Raw genomic sequence first — 17,438 nt, forward strand, 5'->3', positions numbered from 1 at the left:
CATCGATGGGAAAAAGCCTCTGGTCCAGCTCAGCGGAGGGGGACTCTGAGCGAGGTGGCCAAAAATCACGGCCGTAAGTGGCGGCGTTCTTTCCGAAATCACGAAATAGAAAGTCATAAATTGGTCAAGATCTTAGTTTTAGTAATATAGATGAAGTAAAAAATCAATTCCAAAAATGGCAACGTTGCGCTTGTCAAAGTCCAAGCCTTTACTTTCCACTCTCTTCATGTTTATGTTTTTGCTGTCTCAGCATAGATGACAGACTCATCTTCCTTTGAAGAAACAAGGTTCTGAAAGAGAAAGATATACCAATTGTATTTAAGACCGTTGCTGTTGTCGCTGTTTAGATCAGTAAACAGATTACAGCTTTAATTCATAGAAACATAGACAATAGGTGCAGGATTGAGGCCATTCGGCCCTTCGAGCCTGCACCATTCGCCATTCGATATGATCATGGCTGATCATCCAACTCAGTATCCTGTACCTGCCTTCTCTCCATACCCCCTGATCCCTTTAGCCACAAGGGCCACATCTAAGGCCCTCTTAAATATAGCCAATGAACTGTGGCCTCAACTACCTTCTGTGGCAGAGAATTCCACAGATTCACCACTCTCTGTGTGTGAAAAAAAATGTTTTTCTCATCTCGGTCCTAAAAGATTTCCCCCTTATCCTTAAACTGTGACCCCTTGTTCTGGACTTCCCCAACATCGGGAACAATCTTCCTGCATCTAGCCTGTCCAACCCCTTAAGAATTTTGTAAGTTTCTATAAGATCCCCCCTCAATCTTCTAAATTCTAGCGAGTACAAGCCGAGTCTATCCAGTCTTTCTTCATATGAAAGCCCTGACATCCCAGGAATCAGTCTGGTGAACCTTCTCTGTACTCCCTCTATGGCAAGAATGTATTTCCTCAGATTAGGAGACCAAAACTGTACGCAATACTCCAGGTGTGGTCTCACCAAGACCCTGTACAACTGCAGTAGAACCTCCCTGCTCCTAGACTCAAATCCTTTTGCTATGAAACATACTTGTACGATCTGGGATTTCAACAACATGAATCAATATACATACAGTGCCTGATGCTTGATTGGAGGACAGTGTATTATCGCTGTTGCCTGTAATAAATGCAAACATCACAATTAAAAATGACACTGGTGGATGATGTTGACAAAGGAAACGACAAATGGAATATAAACGTCTAAAGCTTACTACATTTTGTTCTTCCTGACAGTGGATCAACAAGACATTGAATTCCAGAAAACCCATCTGTCATACCTCTGCATTTACAGTGAGCTGCAGGAATGATCACCATGAACAAGACACCCTTATATTGCTACAGAAGGAATCGACTATGAATAAGAGAACGAGCACAGCAATTGACAGAGCAGCAGCCCTAGCAGGACATAAGCTACGAAGCTGCATCTGTGACTGGGAAAAGATAACATCAGAGAAGGGTCTCAAGATCCACCAGGGCAGGGAAAAGTGCCTGGGAGAGCTTGGTGTGGGGCCTCGCATTGACCATGACCTTCTAAGAGGAAGGCCAAACCAGTCGAGTGAAGCCCAGTGGCAGGTTGACCACCACAGTCCACAGGGTATCAGCACCCCAGGTGAAGCTCAACCAAGTACTGTCCCACCAACGGACACGAGTCCAGAGCCCAACCGGCCACAGTCAGCGGTAGAGAGGAAGATGGAAGGATAAAAGCAGAATGGAGCAGTCACTGGCTGTGGCTGAAGAGAAAAGATGCTGTCTGGGCTGCCACGTGACTGACCATCTAGAGGCTAACCATAAGACACACACCCAGGGCTGATCACCCTGCGGTGGGCCTGCCTCGACTGAGGGTGGGTGTCTTGTGATAAAAGGCCGAAACACCCAGTGATGTTGAGGTACACAACTGAAGATGTGTCTGGTTGGTAGCAAAATCATCTAGTGGTCACCCCCAAGAATATCGGGTGTCAGTTGTGGTGAAGAACCTTAGGGATTGTAACATCCAGTCCTACTAATCAATATCAAAAATATATTGTAATTCAAGGAAGATTGTGCTGATCACTTCGAGCTCAGTCAGGAGTTGTGCAGAAGAATGTTCTTCAGATGGACATAAATGGTGTCTTGGTTTCACTTCCCATCACCAACGCCAATGCACAACAGAGTTGTAACAGCAGCCTGGATATCACTGGTTGGATCTCTGGAGTGGCTATTGTACCCATTCAGAGTAGGCTAGGGGACCAGAGCCCACAGAGTAGGTTAGGGGACCAGAGCCCACAGAGTAGGTTAGGGGACCAGAGCCCACAGAGTAGGCTAGGGGACCAGAACCCACTTAGAGTAGGTTAGGGGACCAGAACCCACTTAGAGTAGGTTAGAGGACCAGAGCCCACAGAGTAGGTTAGGGGACCAGAGCCCACAGAGTAGGTTAGGGGACCAGAGCCCACAGAGTAGGCTAGGGGACCAGAACCCACTTAGAGTAGGTTAGGGGACCAGAACCCACTTAGAGTAGGTTAGAGGACCAGAACCCACAGAGTAGGTTAGGGGACCAGAACACACAGAGTAGGCTAGAGGACCAGAGCCCACAGAGTAGGTTAGGGGACCAGAACACACAGAGTAGGTTAGGGGACCAGAACACACAGAGTAGGCTAGGGGACCAGAGCCCACAGAGTAGGTTAGGGGACCAGAACCCACAGAGTAGGTTAGAGGACCAGAACACACAGAGTAGGTTAGGGGACCAGAACACACAGAGTAGGCTAGAGGACCAGAGCCCACAGAGTAGGTTAGGGGACCAGAACACACAGAGTAGGTTAGGGGACCAGAACACACAGAGTAGGTTAGAGGACCAGAGCCCACAGAGTAGGTTAGAGGACCAGAACCCACAGAGTAGGCTAGAGGACCAGAACACACAGAGTAGGCTAGAGGACCAGAGCCCACAGAGTAGGTTAGAGGACCAGAACCCACAGAGTAGGTTAGAGGACCAGAGCCCACAGAGTAGGTTAGAGGACCAGAACCCACAGAGTAGGTTAGAGGACCAGAGCCCACAGAGTAGGTTAGAGGACCAGAACACACTTAGAGTAGGTTAGGGGACCAGAACCCACAGAGTAGGTTAGGGGACCAGAACACACAGAGTAGGTTAGAGGACCAGAACCCACTTAGAGTAGGTTAGGGGACCAGAGCCCACAGAGTAGGTTAGAGGACCAGAACACACAGAGTAGGTTAGAGGACCAGAGCCCACAGAGTAGGTTAGAGGACCAGAACACACTTAGAGTAGGTTAGGGGACCAGAACCCACAGAGTAGGTTAGAGGACCAGAACCCACAGAGTAGGTTAGAGGACCAGAGCCCACAGAGTAGGTTAGAGGACCAGAACACACAGAGTAGGCTAGGGGACCAGAGCCCACAGAGTAGGTTAGAGGACCAGTACCCACAGAGTAGTTTAGGGGACCAGAACCCACAGAGTAGGCTAGGGGACCAGAACCCACAGAGTAGTTTAGGGGACCAGAACCCACAGAGTAGTTTAGGGGACCAGAACCCACAGAGTAGTTTAGGGGACCAGAACCCACTTAGAGTAGGTTAGGGGACCAGAACACACTCCCTGTAGTTTAGGGGACCAGAACACACTCGGAGAAGGTTGGGCTCCTAACTGAGTCTCAGCTGACTGTCCCACTTCATGTTGATGAGCAGGGTGAGGGACTTTATCCCAGGAATGCCAGATGCTGTTGTAAGGTGGCCAAAGACAGCAGGGTTTCAGACTACTCTGTGCCAATAATCCTCACTGTGATAAAAGTTTAAAACATATTTAAATAAAGCCATTTTACCACCAGTTGCTTTAGGCTGGAAGGAGATGGATCCATAGTGAATACCTTCCTCTGTATCTGTGGAAATAAGTTGGAAACAAAGAATTTATTTGTATTTGAAAAATGATGATTTAAGTCAATGCAGGGTCACGATACGAAACGCTGATCATTGTTTTCCCTCCATAGATGCTGATCGACCCACAGAGTACCTCCAGCAGTTTGAAAAAACCCTCCATGAAAAGTCACATCTCCTAACATCCTTGTTTTGACTTCTTCCTGGGATGGTGGAAATTACACAGATAATTTGAGTTAATTTGGCTCGTGGAGTTTAGAAGAATGACAATGGTTCTCATGGAAACATAGACAATTCCAACAGGTAGACCAGTCTGGATGGAGGAAGATGTTCCCTGTTGGGGGAAGACCATGACCAGGGGTAAAGGTTTAAGACAAGAGACAATAAGGATTAAGATGAGGAGAACAAAGAATCTGTTACATTCTCCACCACAGATTTGACTGGAGCCAAATCATTCAGTACATTTTAGGAGTTGTTGAATTCATTGACAGATACACAACAATGGCGAGATACAGATACAGGTACAATGACAATGTTGCCTGCAGCATCAGCATCAGAGGCATTTGGACTAAGGCAACACAACACATAAATGAAGCATAAATTACAAAGATCACTGGTTAGTGGGGAAAAAAAAGACTCCAAAACATAGTCATATTTGGACTAAGATCAAGGTATATGGGGAGATATGATCAGCTGAGGTTCAGTTTAGTTTATTGTCATGTGTGCCCAGGTTCAGGGAAAAGCTTTTGTTGCATCAGCAGAAAGACAATATATGAATACAATCGATGCCTTTACAGTGGAATACAGTGGAACACAATTGCTCCATACTGTGGGACAAGGTAAGGAATTTATATTTTTCTCATGAAAACACGAGCAATGTCTGATTTATTGAAATGTTCCTTCAGATTTTTCAAGAAAGATTACTCTGTTGTTCATCAGATTCATCAGAAATGTGGTCTAAATTCTGGCAAAAACAATACTGTCCACCATTTGACCATTACTGCAGAGGTACTCCAGATGGCCAGCCCTGCCGGCAGTCTGTTCGTTTTTTCATCTTTTTGTTATTTTAGTGTATGTCTAAAGTTTGTTTTAATGTACTTCAGTTTTGTTTTATGTGGGGAGAGGGGGGAAACTTTTTTTTTCAGGTTCTTACCTTCCCGGAGAGGTGATCATTTTTCAGATCACATTCTCCTGGGTTAGGCTCTGCGGCCTACCATCGATGGAGTTGAAAAGCCGCCTTGGACTGTGGGGCGCAGACTTAATACTGGAGCGGATCCCTTGCCTGGGATCGCTCCCACCGCGGCCTGCGGACTTACCATCAATGGCTCGCAGTCTCAGGAGAGGCTATTCGGGAGCTCCAACGCCGCAGAAGTTTCAACCAGCCCTGACACTAGGTTTAAACGCCCGTCGTGGGGGAGCTGACATCCCCCCGATGCAGGATCTGAACGCCTCGACGTGGAGGGCCCAAACGCCACCGGCTACGGGAGTCAAGATCGTCCCGTTAACGGGGGCTCGAGGCCCATGACCGAGGAAGAACACTAGTGAAGGACTTGAACTTTATTTCTCCTTCCATCACAGTGAGGAATGTGTAGGAGTCACTGTGGTGGATGTTCATGTTAAAATGTGTTTTTGTGTGATCTGTTGCTTTCTAATTGTATGACTGACCTGGCCAGTGAAATTCATCGTATGTTGCAAAACATACTTGGCGATTAAAACCTGATTCTGATTCTGTCTGAGGTGGAAACAAAGAACTGCAGATGCTGGTTAATACACAAAGGGACACAAAGTGCTGGAGTACTTCTGCAGGTCAGGCAGCATCTCTGGAGGACATGTATAGGTGATGTTTTGGGTCGTGACCCTACTTCAGACTCACAAGAAGGGTCTCGATCTGAAACATCACCTGTCCACCATCTATTAATGATGCTCAAACCATTCTGAAATGTTGTTGTTATTTTCACTTTAAAATAAAACCTGAACTAGTGGCAAAGTGAATTGGAGGCATTTCATGCTAGATGATATTTTGTGAAAGGGATGGTGACTTTTGGAAGGGCAAGTGTTGTCCATTCTTTAGAGAGCCACTAACCAAGCTGTTAATCAGGATCAACAATAAATTAGGAGTGTGAATATGTTGTTCATGGTGATGTCTCAACATTGATGGGTTGGCCATGATAGTCCAGTGAAAGTTAATCAATTGACCAATGCAGAGTAAGACCTACAGTTGGATGAGGAAGATTGTGGCTGAGGGGTGAATTGACACAAGAGAGACTGTTGAATTGATCAATTAGTTTGTGTGTCTGAGGTTCCCTTCCTCACATTCTTGTTACAAAACTGTGAAATGTGAAATAGGTTGCTTCATCAAATACAACACCTGTACAACTAGAGATTCATTGACAGAGTCATCTATTTACCTTCTTGCTTTGTGTTCCTACTCACAGACATATATTCAGTAACACGGCTCATCTCAGGTACTGGGGTCACATTGATTTCTGGAAAATAAGTATTATTTTCTGATTAAGACTCTAATTCGGTTTGATTTTAAAGAAGCAACAATCCAGTGTTTAAACTGTACCCCATTAATAATGAAATCCACCAGAATGACCAGGAACATGGCTTCAGATGTATGTCAGATACATTTAATTGTGGGATAAGACCTTGTGTATAAAATCAGAGTCCATGGAAACACAGTGTTCCCTAAATTATGACCCATGGTACACAAGGCAAAGTTTTCACTTGAAGTTTGAACCACCTAGGTGCAGTGGAGATACATACCTTGGTCTCCTGGTTTAGTGGTGTTAGGTAAATTGCATGGATTAAAGGCCGATAAATCCCCAGGGCCAGATAGGCTGCATCCCAGAGTACTTAAGGAAGTAGCCCCAGAAATAGTGGATGCATTAGTGATAATTTTCCAAAACTCTTTAGATTCTGGAGTAGTTCCTGAGGATTGGAGGGTAGCTAATGTAGCCCCACTTTTGAAAAAGGGAGGGAGAGAGAAAACAGGGAATTACAGACCAGTTAGTCTAACGTCGGTAGTGGGGAAACTGCTAGAATCAGTTATTAAAGATGGGATAGCAGCACATTTGGGAAGTGGTGAAATCATAGGACAAAGTCAGCATGGATTTATGAAGGGTAAATCATGTCTGACGAATCTTATAGAATTTTTCGAGGATGTAACTAGTAGAGTGGATAAGGGAGAACCAGTGGATGTGTTATATCTGGACTTTCAGAAGGCTTTCGACAAGGTCCCACATAAGAGATTAATATACAAACTTAAAGCACACGGTATTGGGGGTTCAGTATTGATGTGGATAGAGAACTGGCTGGCAGACAGGAAGCAAAGGGTAGGAGTAAACGGGTCCTTTTCACAATGGCAGGCAGTGACTAGTGGGGTACCGCAAGGCTCTGTTCTGGGACCCCAGCTATTTACGATATATATTAATGATTTGGACGAGGGAATTGAATGCAACATCTCCAAGTTTGCGGATGACACGAAGCTGGGGGGCAGTGTTAGCTGTGACGAGGATGCTAGGAGGCTGCAAGGTGACTTGGATAGGCTGGGTGAGTGGGCAAATGCATGGCAGATGCAGTATATGTGGATAAATGTGAGGTTATCCACTTTGGTGGCAAAAACAGGAAAGTAGATTATTACAGAATGGTGGCCGATTAGGAAAGGGGAGATGCAACGAGACCTGGGTGTCATGGTACACCAGTCATTAAAAGTAGGCATGCAGGTGCAGCAGGCAGTGAAGAAGGCGAATGGTATGTTAGCATTCATAGCAAAAGGATTTGAGTATAGGAGCAGGGAGGTTCTACTGCAGTTGTACAGGGTCTTGGTGAGACCACACCTGGAGTATTGCGTACAGTTTTGGCCTCCTAATCTGAGGAAATACATTCTTGCCATAGAGGGAGTACAGAAAAGGTTCACCAGACTGATTCCTGAGATGTCAGGACTTTCATATGAAGAAAGACTGGATAGACTCGGTTTGTACTCGCAAGAATTTAGAAGATTGAGGGGGGATCTTATAGAAACTTACAAAACTCTTAAGGGGTTGGACAGGCTAGATGCAGGAAGATTGTTCCCGATGTTGTGGAAGTCCAGAACAAGGGGTCACAGTTTAAGGATAAGGGGGAAATCTTTTAGGACCGAGATGAGGAAAACCTTTTTCACACAGAGAGTGGCGAATCTCTGGAACTCCCTGCCACAGAGGGTAGTCGAGGCCAGTTCATTGGCTATATTTAAGAGGGAGTTAGATGTGGCCCTTGTGGCTAAAGAGATCAGCGGGTATGGAGAGAAGGCAGGTACAGGATACTGAGTTGGATGATCAGCCATGATCATATTGAATGGCGAATGGTGCAGGCTCGAAGGGCCGAATGACCTCTACTCCTGCACCTATTGTCTATGTTTCTATGTTTACTGGCCCATATTTATCCCTCAGTAAACAGGAACATATTGAGGGCAAATTGGATACCATATTTTCTACATGATTACACTAGCTATACTTCAACTTCTGGCATGTTTATTTGATATTGGTTTACACCGGGGATGGTGACACAATCACCACATGGTCAGATCATTGCAGATCACCACCTGAACAGCATCATATAGCAGACTCCTCACGGCAACGCAGGTACACAAGACAATCCACATTGCATAAATAATGCTTCAATTGACCACAACAAGTCTGAAATCAATTTCTCAACAACATAAGCACAAACAGATACTTTTCTATCCAAAATATATTGTTCTTTTCTCCTTGTAACAAAGATAACATTGTCATTGATAATTTGGGGGAATCTGTGCTGCATTAAGGATGTCTTCATGTACTTTACCTGTAGGCTTGTGCCTTCTTTGATACCACACCACTGCCAGTACAATGACGAGGAGAAGAGCCAGACTCCCGATAATTCCACCAATGATGAATATCAAATCGTAATTCCCTGTCAAAGTAATAAACACAGAGTTCACATTTGTAGAATAAATGCGCATCATTCAAAAGCTCCCCCAAAGACCAGGCATTAACCACACTGACTAATTTAGATCAGAAGTCTTGAGTTTAACTTGTGATCCAGATTAACTGAGACACAAGGTACTTACTGCAGATGATAGTTTACCAATAAAAGACACAAGGTGTTGGAGAAACTCAGCAGGTTAGGCAGGTGACATTTCGGGTCACAGCCCTTTAGTCTGAAGTAGGGTCCCAACCCAAAACCTCACCTATCCATGTTCTCCAGCGATTCCGCCTGACCCGTTGAGTTACTCCAGCATATTGTGTCTTTTTTTCCCCAGATTAATTGACCTTACTTAAAAACATAGAAACATAGAAAATATGTGCAGGAGTAGAGGCCATTTGGCCCTTCGAGCCTGCACCGTCATTAAATGTGATCATGGCTGATCATCCAACTCAGTATCCTGTACCTGCCTTCTCTCCATACCCCCTGATCCCTTTAGCCACAAGGGCCACATCTAACTCCCTCTTAAATATAGCCAATGAACTGTGTGGCCTCAACTACCTTCTGTGGCAGAGAATTCCACAGATTCACCACTCTCTGTGTGAAAAATGTTTTCCTCATCTCGGTCCTAAAAGATTTCCCCCTTATCCTTAAACTGTGACCCCTTGTTCTGGACTTCCCCAACATCGGGAACAATCTTCCTGCATCTAGCCTGTCCAACCCCTTAAGAATTTTGTAAGTTTCTATAAGATCCCCCCTCAATCTTCTAAATTCTAGCGAATACAAGCCGAGTACAAAGATCAGAGAGTCACAACTTGCCTCAGTAGCCATCAGTTAGAGACTGTAAACATTCACACACGTTTCTATTTCTTGGTTACAATCAGCTGACATTTCTCAGGCAGGAGATGGGAGCTGATGGTTGGCTGATAAAGTAGCTGATTCAGCTGTGATACTTCCCATTGTACAGTGGACAAATGTCTATCATAGTCTAAGCCTGGAACAATGGTTGAATGAGCACTGCTGACAACAGAGTGGATATTGCCCTTGTGCTTCAATCCTCTCTAACCAGGATTACAAGAACTGTAAATGTTAGAAATACTCAGCCGTTTGAGCAGTATCTGTGAAGAGGGAAAGAAGTGAGTTCATGTTTTATGTTGTCAGATTCAAAGAAAGGATATTTGACAAAAGACAATAGACAATAGGTGCAGGAGTTGGCCATTCAGCCCCTCGAGCCAACAATCAACATTTATTAACAAGACAAAGTCCACATACAAACAAGATATACAAATCACACAGCAGCTGTTAGCATCACATCAGATCATCCTAGAGTTCTGTCACAGAAGCATCACATTCACAGGCACAAGCTCATCATATTTAATCCAACTTAATATATAATCACCCGCTATGTTAAACCAGACACGTGTATGCCACTAGAATAACTTATTTTGTCATTGATGGCCACTATGTATGTACTTATACACAGTCACACACATGTCTGTATATATGGTTCCAAATACACGTATACAATACCAATCGAACTCCTCCCCTCCACTGGGGCTATGGAGAAATCGTGTCTTTAATCAGTCTTGGCAGTTGTAGTAATACCGGTCGGTGTCCACATAATGTTGAAAGCATCCGTCCTTAACTGGAGTTTAGCTGTTATACTTTCCATCATATATACACTTTTCAATCTTTCCCTCCACTGTTGAACATTTGGTAGCTTTACATTTCTCCATGACTCTGTAATCATCTTCTTTGCAATCAACAGCAACCCCCCAAGCAAGCATGTCTGATTTTTGGTATCTATATTTTCTGGAGTCTCTCCCAGTTTAAGGATAAGAGGGAAGTCTTTTAGGACCGAGATGAGAAAAACATTTTTTTTCACACACAGAGAGTGGTGAATCTGTGGGATTCTCTGCCACAGAAGGTAGTTGAGGCCACAGTTCATTGGCTATATTTAAGAGGGAGTTAGATGTGGCCCTTGTGGCTAAAGGGATCAGGGGGTATGGAGAGAATGCAGGGATGGGTTACTGAGTTGGATGATCAGCCATGATCATATTGAATGGTGGTGCATGCTCGAAGGGCCGAATGGCCTCTACTCCTGCACCTATTTTCTATGTTTCTATGTTTTGGTATCTATATTTTCTGGAGTCTCTCCTAGTATGAAGCATGCCGGCTCCAGAGGTAGATCCACCCCCAAGATTAGCTTGATCTCCGCCTGAATATCTCGCCAATATTGATACAATTTGGGACAATCCATAAAATCTGTGTATGATCACCAATCTTCCCGCATTGTCTCCAGCATAAATCTGAGATGTTGCTGTATCTTGCTAACATAAGAGGAGTCTGAAATACTCTCATTCTAGTTTTCCATTCAAACTCCCTCCAGGCGGGGCTGTTTAACGTATGAACAAAAGACATGTCTTTTCCCACATTTCATCAGTAATAATAATATTCATTTCCAATTCCCATTTCTGTTTCGTTACTATCGTGTTTCCTTTTACATAATCTTGAAGTCCTTTATATAAATCCTGGTTCAACCAGATGAATGTTTGAGTACACAGCGGCATGCAGTAAAACATGACATAGATAAGGTCAACTAATACGTACGGATCTACAGTCAGATCAGTAACAGAGGGAGGGATATGCGTGGATGTGGAGCAAGAACATCAAAGGAAAACTCTGCAATTGGAAGGGGTGGGAAATGAGTTGAAAGAGGAAGGGAAGAGAATAGGATCACTGGGTGGTGGGATAAATGCGTGCACAATGAAGGGGGGGGGGGTGGTATTCGGGAAGTGTTATTTGAAATTTGAGAATTCATTGATCATAACAGAGTTAGACAACTCAAACTGGAAGAAAATATTCCACTCAAATTTCAGGACCAATAAGCGACATCAAAATTCAATCATGACTCTAAGTATGAAGAACAAACCCTTATCACTTACTACTGTCCTTCTGATAGTACGGGACAAAAAGCCGGGGCAGGTCTTGATGAAACAAAACACATCTCCAGTTCCCTCTGCCTCTCTCAGCTTTCTGAATAACCAGACTCGGTGACTTCTCTTTCCATGTCAGTGTCTTTTCTCCAACACGTTTGCCATCGCCATTGATCCAAACCAGTCTCATTGACCCAAGGACATGAGACACAGAGCAGGTCAGGGTAACGTTGTCTCCCTCAGTCACTACATCAGACAGTTCAGCTGTGACTGTGGAAACAAGCAGGTTGTTTACATTTTAAACAATAAGTTCATCAGTAAACTCAGTGGCAACATTCTGACTCCTACCTTTCACTGTGATTAGATCAATGTGGCGAAATAGATTTTGTTCCAGATAACAGGCGTAAACTCCGGCATCTTGAAAGACAACGGGGACAATCCTCACATTGAAATCCTTGCCATCGAAGAGTTTCCCTGAGGTCACCAGTCGATTCACGAAGTTGGTCCCATTGACATTGATGATAGCGGGCTGAGAACGGTCTGCAGATGCTATTACTTTCAGCGGTTGATGGGGACGAGGTGACCAGGTCCACTCAGCACGGGAATAGTTACGACCATCACTCCCAGAACAAACCAGGTGAAGTTCACTGTGACCGGCGCTGGAGCGGTAAAGTGTGTATCTCCGATAATATAAATCTGTAACAGAGAGACAGAGGATAACTCCTTTCAGTATTACAGTTACTGTGCCATACACAGATTCTCAACCGTATTCTTATAAACATTTGTGGTGTTTTGTTCAACTGATCAAGTTTCAAATGTAACATCTTTCATGAATGCCGCACTAAACTCATCAGATCTTTATAAAATACAATGTGCTGTACGGCAGTAAGTTGCAGTGAAGTTTGGATATTCCACTCTACATTTCAACATGAGGTTGGCCCCCACACCCGGACTGTCCGAGAATGTCCCGGGATGGAATGAAACCTCCCGGAGACTCCCGAGAGCGGTGTGGGAGGTGAATGTCTCTGTCAGTCTGCAGGAGGTGGTTCAGGTTCAGGTTTGGGTTCGGGTTCAGGTTCGGGTTCAGGTTCAGGTTCAGGTTCAGGTTCAGGTTCAGGTTCAGGTTCGGGTTCGGGTTCAGGTTCGGGTTCAGGTTCAGGTTCAGGCTGTGGACAGAAGCAGCCCAGAGGATGCCTGCACGGGGACTGACCCGGACAGGTTGGCACTTCAAGTGGGTCGGCACATTCCCATTATTCCCACCATCCCTCTCCCATTCACACCCATTGATTCCCTGTCCTTCCCTGTTCCCGGGTCCTGCTCCCAGCTGAATGCTGATCCCAAGCCCGAGTCTGCAGCAGCTGGAATCACTTCAAGCAACACCAGACTCGGAGAGAAGGGTCAGTGTCGGGAGAGGGGATGGATTGTTGTTCTGTGTTGATGTGTGGGTCGGGACCCCCAGTGTGTGTGTGAGCAGCAAGTGCTGGTGACTACACTTTCTATCTGACACTTTGACGTGAGTCTTGTATCAGTATCTCAGTCTCAGATACTGGAGCATTGATGGCAAGATGAGTCCTGTATCTCAGTCTCAGATACTGGAGCATTGATGACAAGATGAGTCCTGTATCAGTATCTCAGTCTCAGGTACTGGAGCATTGATGACAAGATGAGCCCTGTATCTGTATCTCAGTCTTAGGTACTGGAGCATTGATGACAAGATGAGTCCTGTATCTGTATCTCAGTCTCAGATACTGGAGCATTGATGACAAGATAAACTGACAAAATACTTTACTGAACAATGGTTACAGAAAGACATCCCCCTCCTGTGCTGTGTGTGTGTCTGTCACACAGAGACAAGCAGGCAGCTGCTCCACACAGAGACTTTCTGGAAACTTCTCCCTGATCATTGCAGCATTTTATACTGGAGAGCAGTTGGTCACTGCCACAGTTCTTCACGGAGCGCACATATAATATTACAAGTAGCACCGTGATACATGTGTCTACTTGATATCCAATGGGAGGTGTTTACACTTACACTTGTTTACAGTAAAATCTCCGTTACTTGTGTGAAGAATGTTTCCGTTTTCCCGCACTTCACACACATACAGCTTCCCATCCTCCACTGTAACGTGTCGAACCATCAGATAGACCGCGTTATCCAGGCGGATCTGATCAGTGTTGCCCCTGTTCGGCTGGGATGAGTCAATGGGTCTCCAGTGAAGATTGACTGTATCTGAGAGTCTGGAGATGGTGCAGCTGAGTGTAACGTCACTGCCCAGCAGAGGCTTCTGTGGACTTGCCTCAACTGTGAAAAACAGATCAATGAGATTCAGAGTGAGTAGTGGTTTGTACAAGTCAAGTCCCAGATAGGACAATGACATTCTTGCTTGCTGCAGCACAACAGAATATTGTTGGCATCAATACAGAACAGATCAGTGTGTCCATATACCATAGAATATTTATATATACACACATAAATAAACAGATAAAGTACAATAGGCTGTTATAGTTCAGAGTTTGTTTGAAGTTGTGTTTAATAGTCTGATGGCTGTGGGGAAGATGCTGTTCCTGAACCTAGATGTTGCAGATTTCAGGCTCCTGTACCTTCTACCTGAAGGCAGTGGAGAGATGAGTGTGTGGCCAGGATGGTGTGGGTCCTTGATAATGCTGCCAGCCTTTTTGAGGCAGCGACTGCGATAGATCCCCTTGATGGGAGGGAGGTCAGAGCCGATGATGGACTGGGCAGTGTTTACTACTTTTTGTAGTCTTTTCCGCTCCTGGACGCTCAAGTTGCCGAACCAAGCCACGATGCAACCGGTCAGCATGCTCTCTACTGTGCCCCTGTAGAAGTTAGAGAGAGTCCTCCTTGACAAACCGACTCTCCGTAATCGTCTCAGGAAGTAGAGGAGCTGATGAGCTTTCTTTATAATTGCATCAGTGTTCTGGGACCAGGAGAGATATTTGGAAAGATGCACGCCCAGGTATTTGAAACTCTTGACCCTTTCCACCATCGACCCGTTGATATAAACGGGACTGTGGGTCCCCATCCTACCCCTTCCAAAGTCCACAATCAGTTCCTTGGTTTTGCTGGTGTTTAGGGCAGGTTATTGTGCTGGCACCTTATGGACAGTTGCTCGATCTCACTTCTATACTCTGACTCATCCCCATCAGGGATACGTCCCACAACAGTGGTGTCGTCAGCGAACTTGATGATGGAGCTCGCACTGTGACCGGCTACGCAGTCATGAGTATAGAGTGAGTACAGCAGGGGGCTGAGCACGCAGCCTTGAGGTGCTCCCGTGCTGATTGTTATTGAGGCTGACACATTTCCACCAATATGAACAGACTGTGGTCTGTGGATGAGGAAGTCAAGGATCCAATTGCAGAGGGATGCGCAGAGACCCAGTTCTGCGAGTTTGGTAACCAGCTTGGAGGGGATGATTGTGTTAAATGCCGGCTGTTCACCGTGGGACTGCAGGTGGAACCGGCAACATACAGGCATTGTTGTATTTACACATGCTCTGTTTCAAATATTCACAACCTGTTGAATATGCATCTATTTCCACTCCTTCTAGGTGTATCTGATTGGTCTCAAGAGGTGAACTCTATGGCAGAGCCCATGTTCCACAGGTCATGGATGGACTTCCATCCACCTGGTCACAGGGTAACATTAAGTAGCAGTGTCACCCAGGGACCACTACACGGACACATTGGTTCCATACCACCTTGCTTGCCGCGATCACCTTACCGTGTGCCGGCAAGAAGACCATGGTATTCGCTGTGGCTAGATTCATTGATTTGCTGTTCCCAGTGAAGTCATCAAACTATTATCACCCATCCCTGCTGATCATTACAGAATCAATGAACAAAATCACTTCCCCAGTTGTTTGACTTTTCACCGGGTGGAAGAAGTCTCACAATTCCTGCCATCTCTCATCATTCATTATAGGTGACAATATTTACAGAGATTAATTCAACATTATTGATCCTTATCGCACCCACTCACCTTTCATCCCAAATATTTCATATTGTTTCAGGATTTGCTTTATCGGTTCTGTTTGATTCAAAGTGAAAATTCCCGCCAATTTAAATGTGGGTTTATCAATTGTTAGAGCAAGGGTACTGGTATTCACTTTCATCTCCGGGTACAAGTTGCCAGCGGCGTTATCTTTGATCCAATAGTTCCCCGTTCTTCTAAAAGTCGACAAGTTTCCGATTTCCTTCCCTGAGTGTGGTTTCCATTCCCAGACAACAACAGTGGCTTTCTCAGCATTGTCCGGTCCGTTTTACGGACCGGACAATGCCATCTCCATTATCCATAATGTCATCTCCATTATCCAAGAAATACATTCGATTTCTGTTTTCTGTTGCGAATACGAACAATGAAGAATTAACATTTAAAACGCATTTTCCCCACCCACCCCATATCTGTAATCATTAATTTTGAACTGAATTTAATTCCAGACAGTTGTGATCTTCCTTGGAAACCCCAGCGAGGAAGTCACGGTTTGTGAAGAGATGTGTGTGTGGAATAACCTGGCCTGATTGATGCAGGGATATTTCATCACATGAGTGAGTGAGTGAGTGAGTGAGTGAGTGAGTGAGTGAGTGAGTGAGTGAGTGAGTGAGTGAGTGAGTGAGTGAGTGAGTGAGTGAGTGAGTGAGTGAGTGAGTGAGTGAGTGAGTGAGTGAGAGGGAGGGAGGGAGGGAGACGGAGGTGGGGATAGGGGGTTGTGTTGGGGTTAGTGGCGGAACTACACCTGGTTTTGAAGGGACTTTGTGGGAGCGTGAAGTGAAGACATTGCGTCTGGTTCTCGGGCTGTGACTGGATCGATAAGTCGAGGGCAGATCCACCCACATGGACTGTGGTGAGGAGATGTTGGGGAGGATAGTGTGGACAACCGTGTCAAAGGCTGCAGAGGCTGAGTGGGTGAGGAGGGAGAGTTTAACTCTGCTACAAGTTCACAGGAGGCCATTTCTGACTTTGATAAGGACCGTGTCGGTGCAGGAGAAGGAGAGGGAGTTGATGGGATGGACTCAGAAATGGACGTCCAGCAAGGATGGTGTGGGTTTGTGAAGCAGCAACACATACAGGGATGTGGAATGGAGGTCCAGCAAGGATGGTGTGGATTTGTGAGGCAGCAACACATTCAGGGATGTGGAATGGAGGTCCAGCAAGGATGGTGTGGATTTGTGAAGCAGCAACACATACAGGGATGTGGAGAGGAAAGTGAGATTGCCAATAGGGTGCGGGTTTACACGGACAATGATAATTAATGCAAGGTGATTGTGACCGGTGAAGAGAAAGTACTTACTCTGTGTGGAAACTGGTTGAAGCAGGAAAACAAAGAAACCCAACATCAAACCAGCTGGCAAACTGTTGCAGAGAAACCTCGGCATCATTTTGTACGTTCTCTGTTTGGAAATAAGGTTCAGTTTTAGACTAAGGATCAGTAGATTGGTAGTTGGCAAATGTTGTATTGAGTACAGCCAGTTTGAAACTCCTGACTCTGGGGCATTTTAGAATTGGCCGCACACAATTACACGGGGAAAATACATTCACTTGGTGGATTCTGCTGCTGGAATATTGTCACTTCAGTAATCTGGGATTTCACCACCATATTCAACCGCTATTGTCCCAAATCATTCATCTGTACTCCGCCTTTTTAATGTTTGACTCAATTACCTCCGACCACTGGTAAAATGTTC

General features: G+C 45.2%; 1 protein-coding gene across 1 annotated transcript; it reads right to left on the minus strand.

Moving 5' to 3' along the window:
- Nucleotides 1-230: 230 nt before the first annotated feature.
- Nucleotides 231-15,995, minus strand: LOC116966230. The gene is made up of 7 exons (XM_033012375.1): nucleotides 15,736-15,995; nucleotides 13,765-14,034; nucleotides 11,742-12,002; nucleotides 6,258-6,335; nucleotides 3,798-3,854; nucleotides 1,070-1,113; nucleotides 231-290 (listed from the first exon to the last, which is right to left on the minus strand). Exons 1-7 carry the CDS (start codon nucleotides 15,866-15,868, stop codon nucleotides 231-233), a joined length of 903 nt encoding a protein of 300 aa, XP_032868266.1. The 5' UTR covers nucleotides 15,869-15,995.
- Between the last annotated feature and the right edge of the window lie 1,443 nt (nucleotides 15,996-17,438).

This window comes from Amblyraja radiata, chromosome 36 (genome assembly GCF_010909765.2).
Source record: "Amblyraja radiata isolate CabotCenter1 chromosome 36, sAmbRad1.1.pri, whole genome shotgun sequence".
Taxonomy (NCBI): domain Eukaryota; kingdom Metazoa; phylum Chordata; class Chondrichthyes; order Rajiformes; family Rajidae; genus Amblyraja; species Amblyraja radiata.

Bases quoted from the DNA above. Each gene is read 5' to 3' on its own strand.
- LOC116966230 (XM_033012375.1), bottom strand. From the start codon at position 15,868: ATGAAAGTGAATACCAGTACCCTTGCTCTAACAATTGATAAACCCACA. The intron at 12,003-13,764 runs GTAAGTGTAAAC...TTGTTTCCACAG, and splicing joins AGATTTTACTGTAAACAAGT to TCACAGCTGAACTGTCTGAT. The intron at 3,855-6,257 runs GTAAATAGATGA...TTATTTCCACAG, and splicing joins TAGGAACACAAAGCAAGAAG to ATACAGAGGAAGGTATTCAC.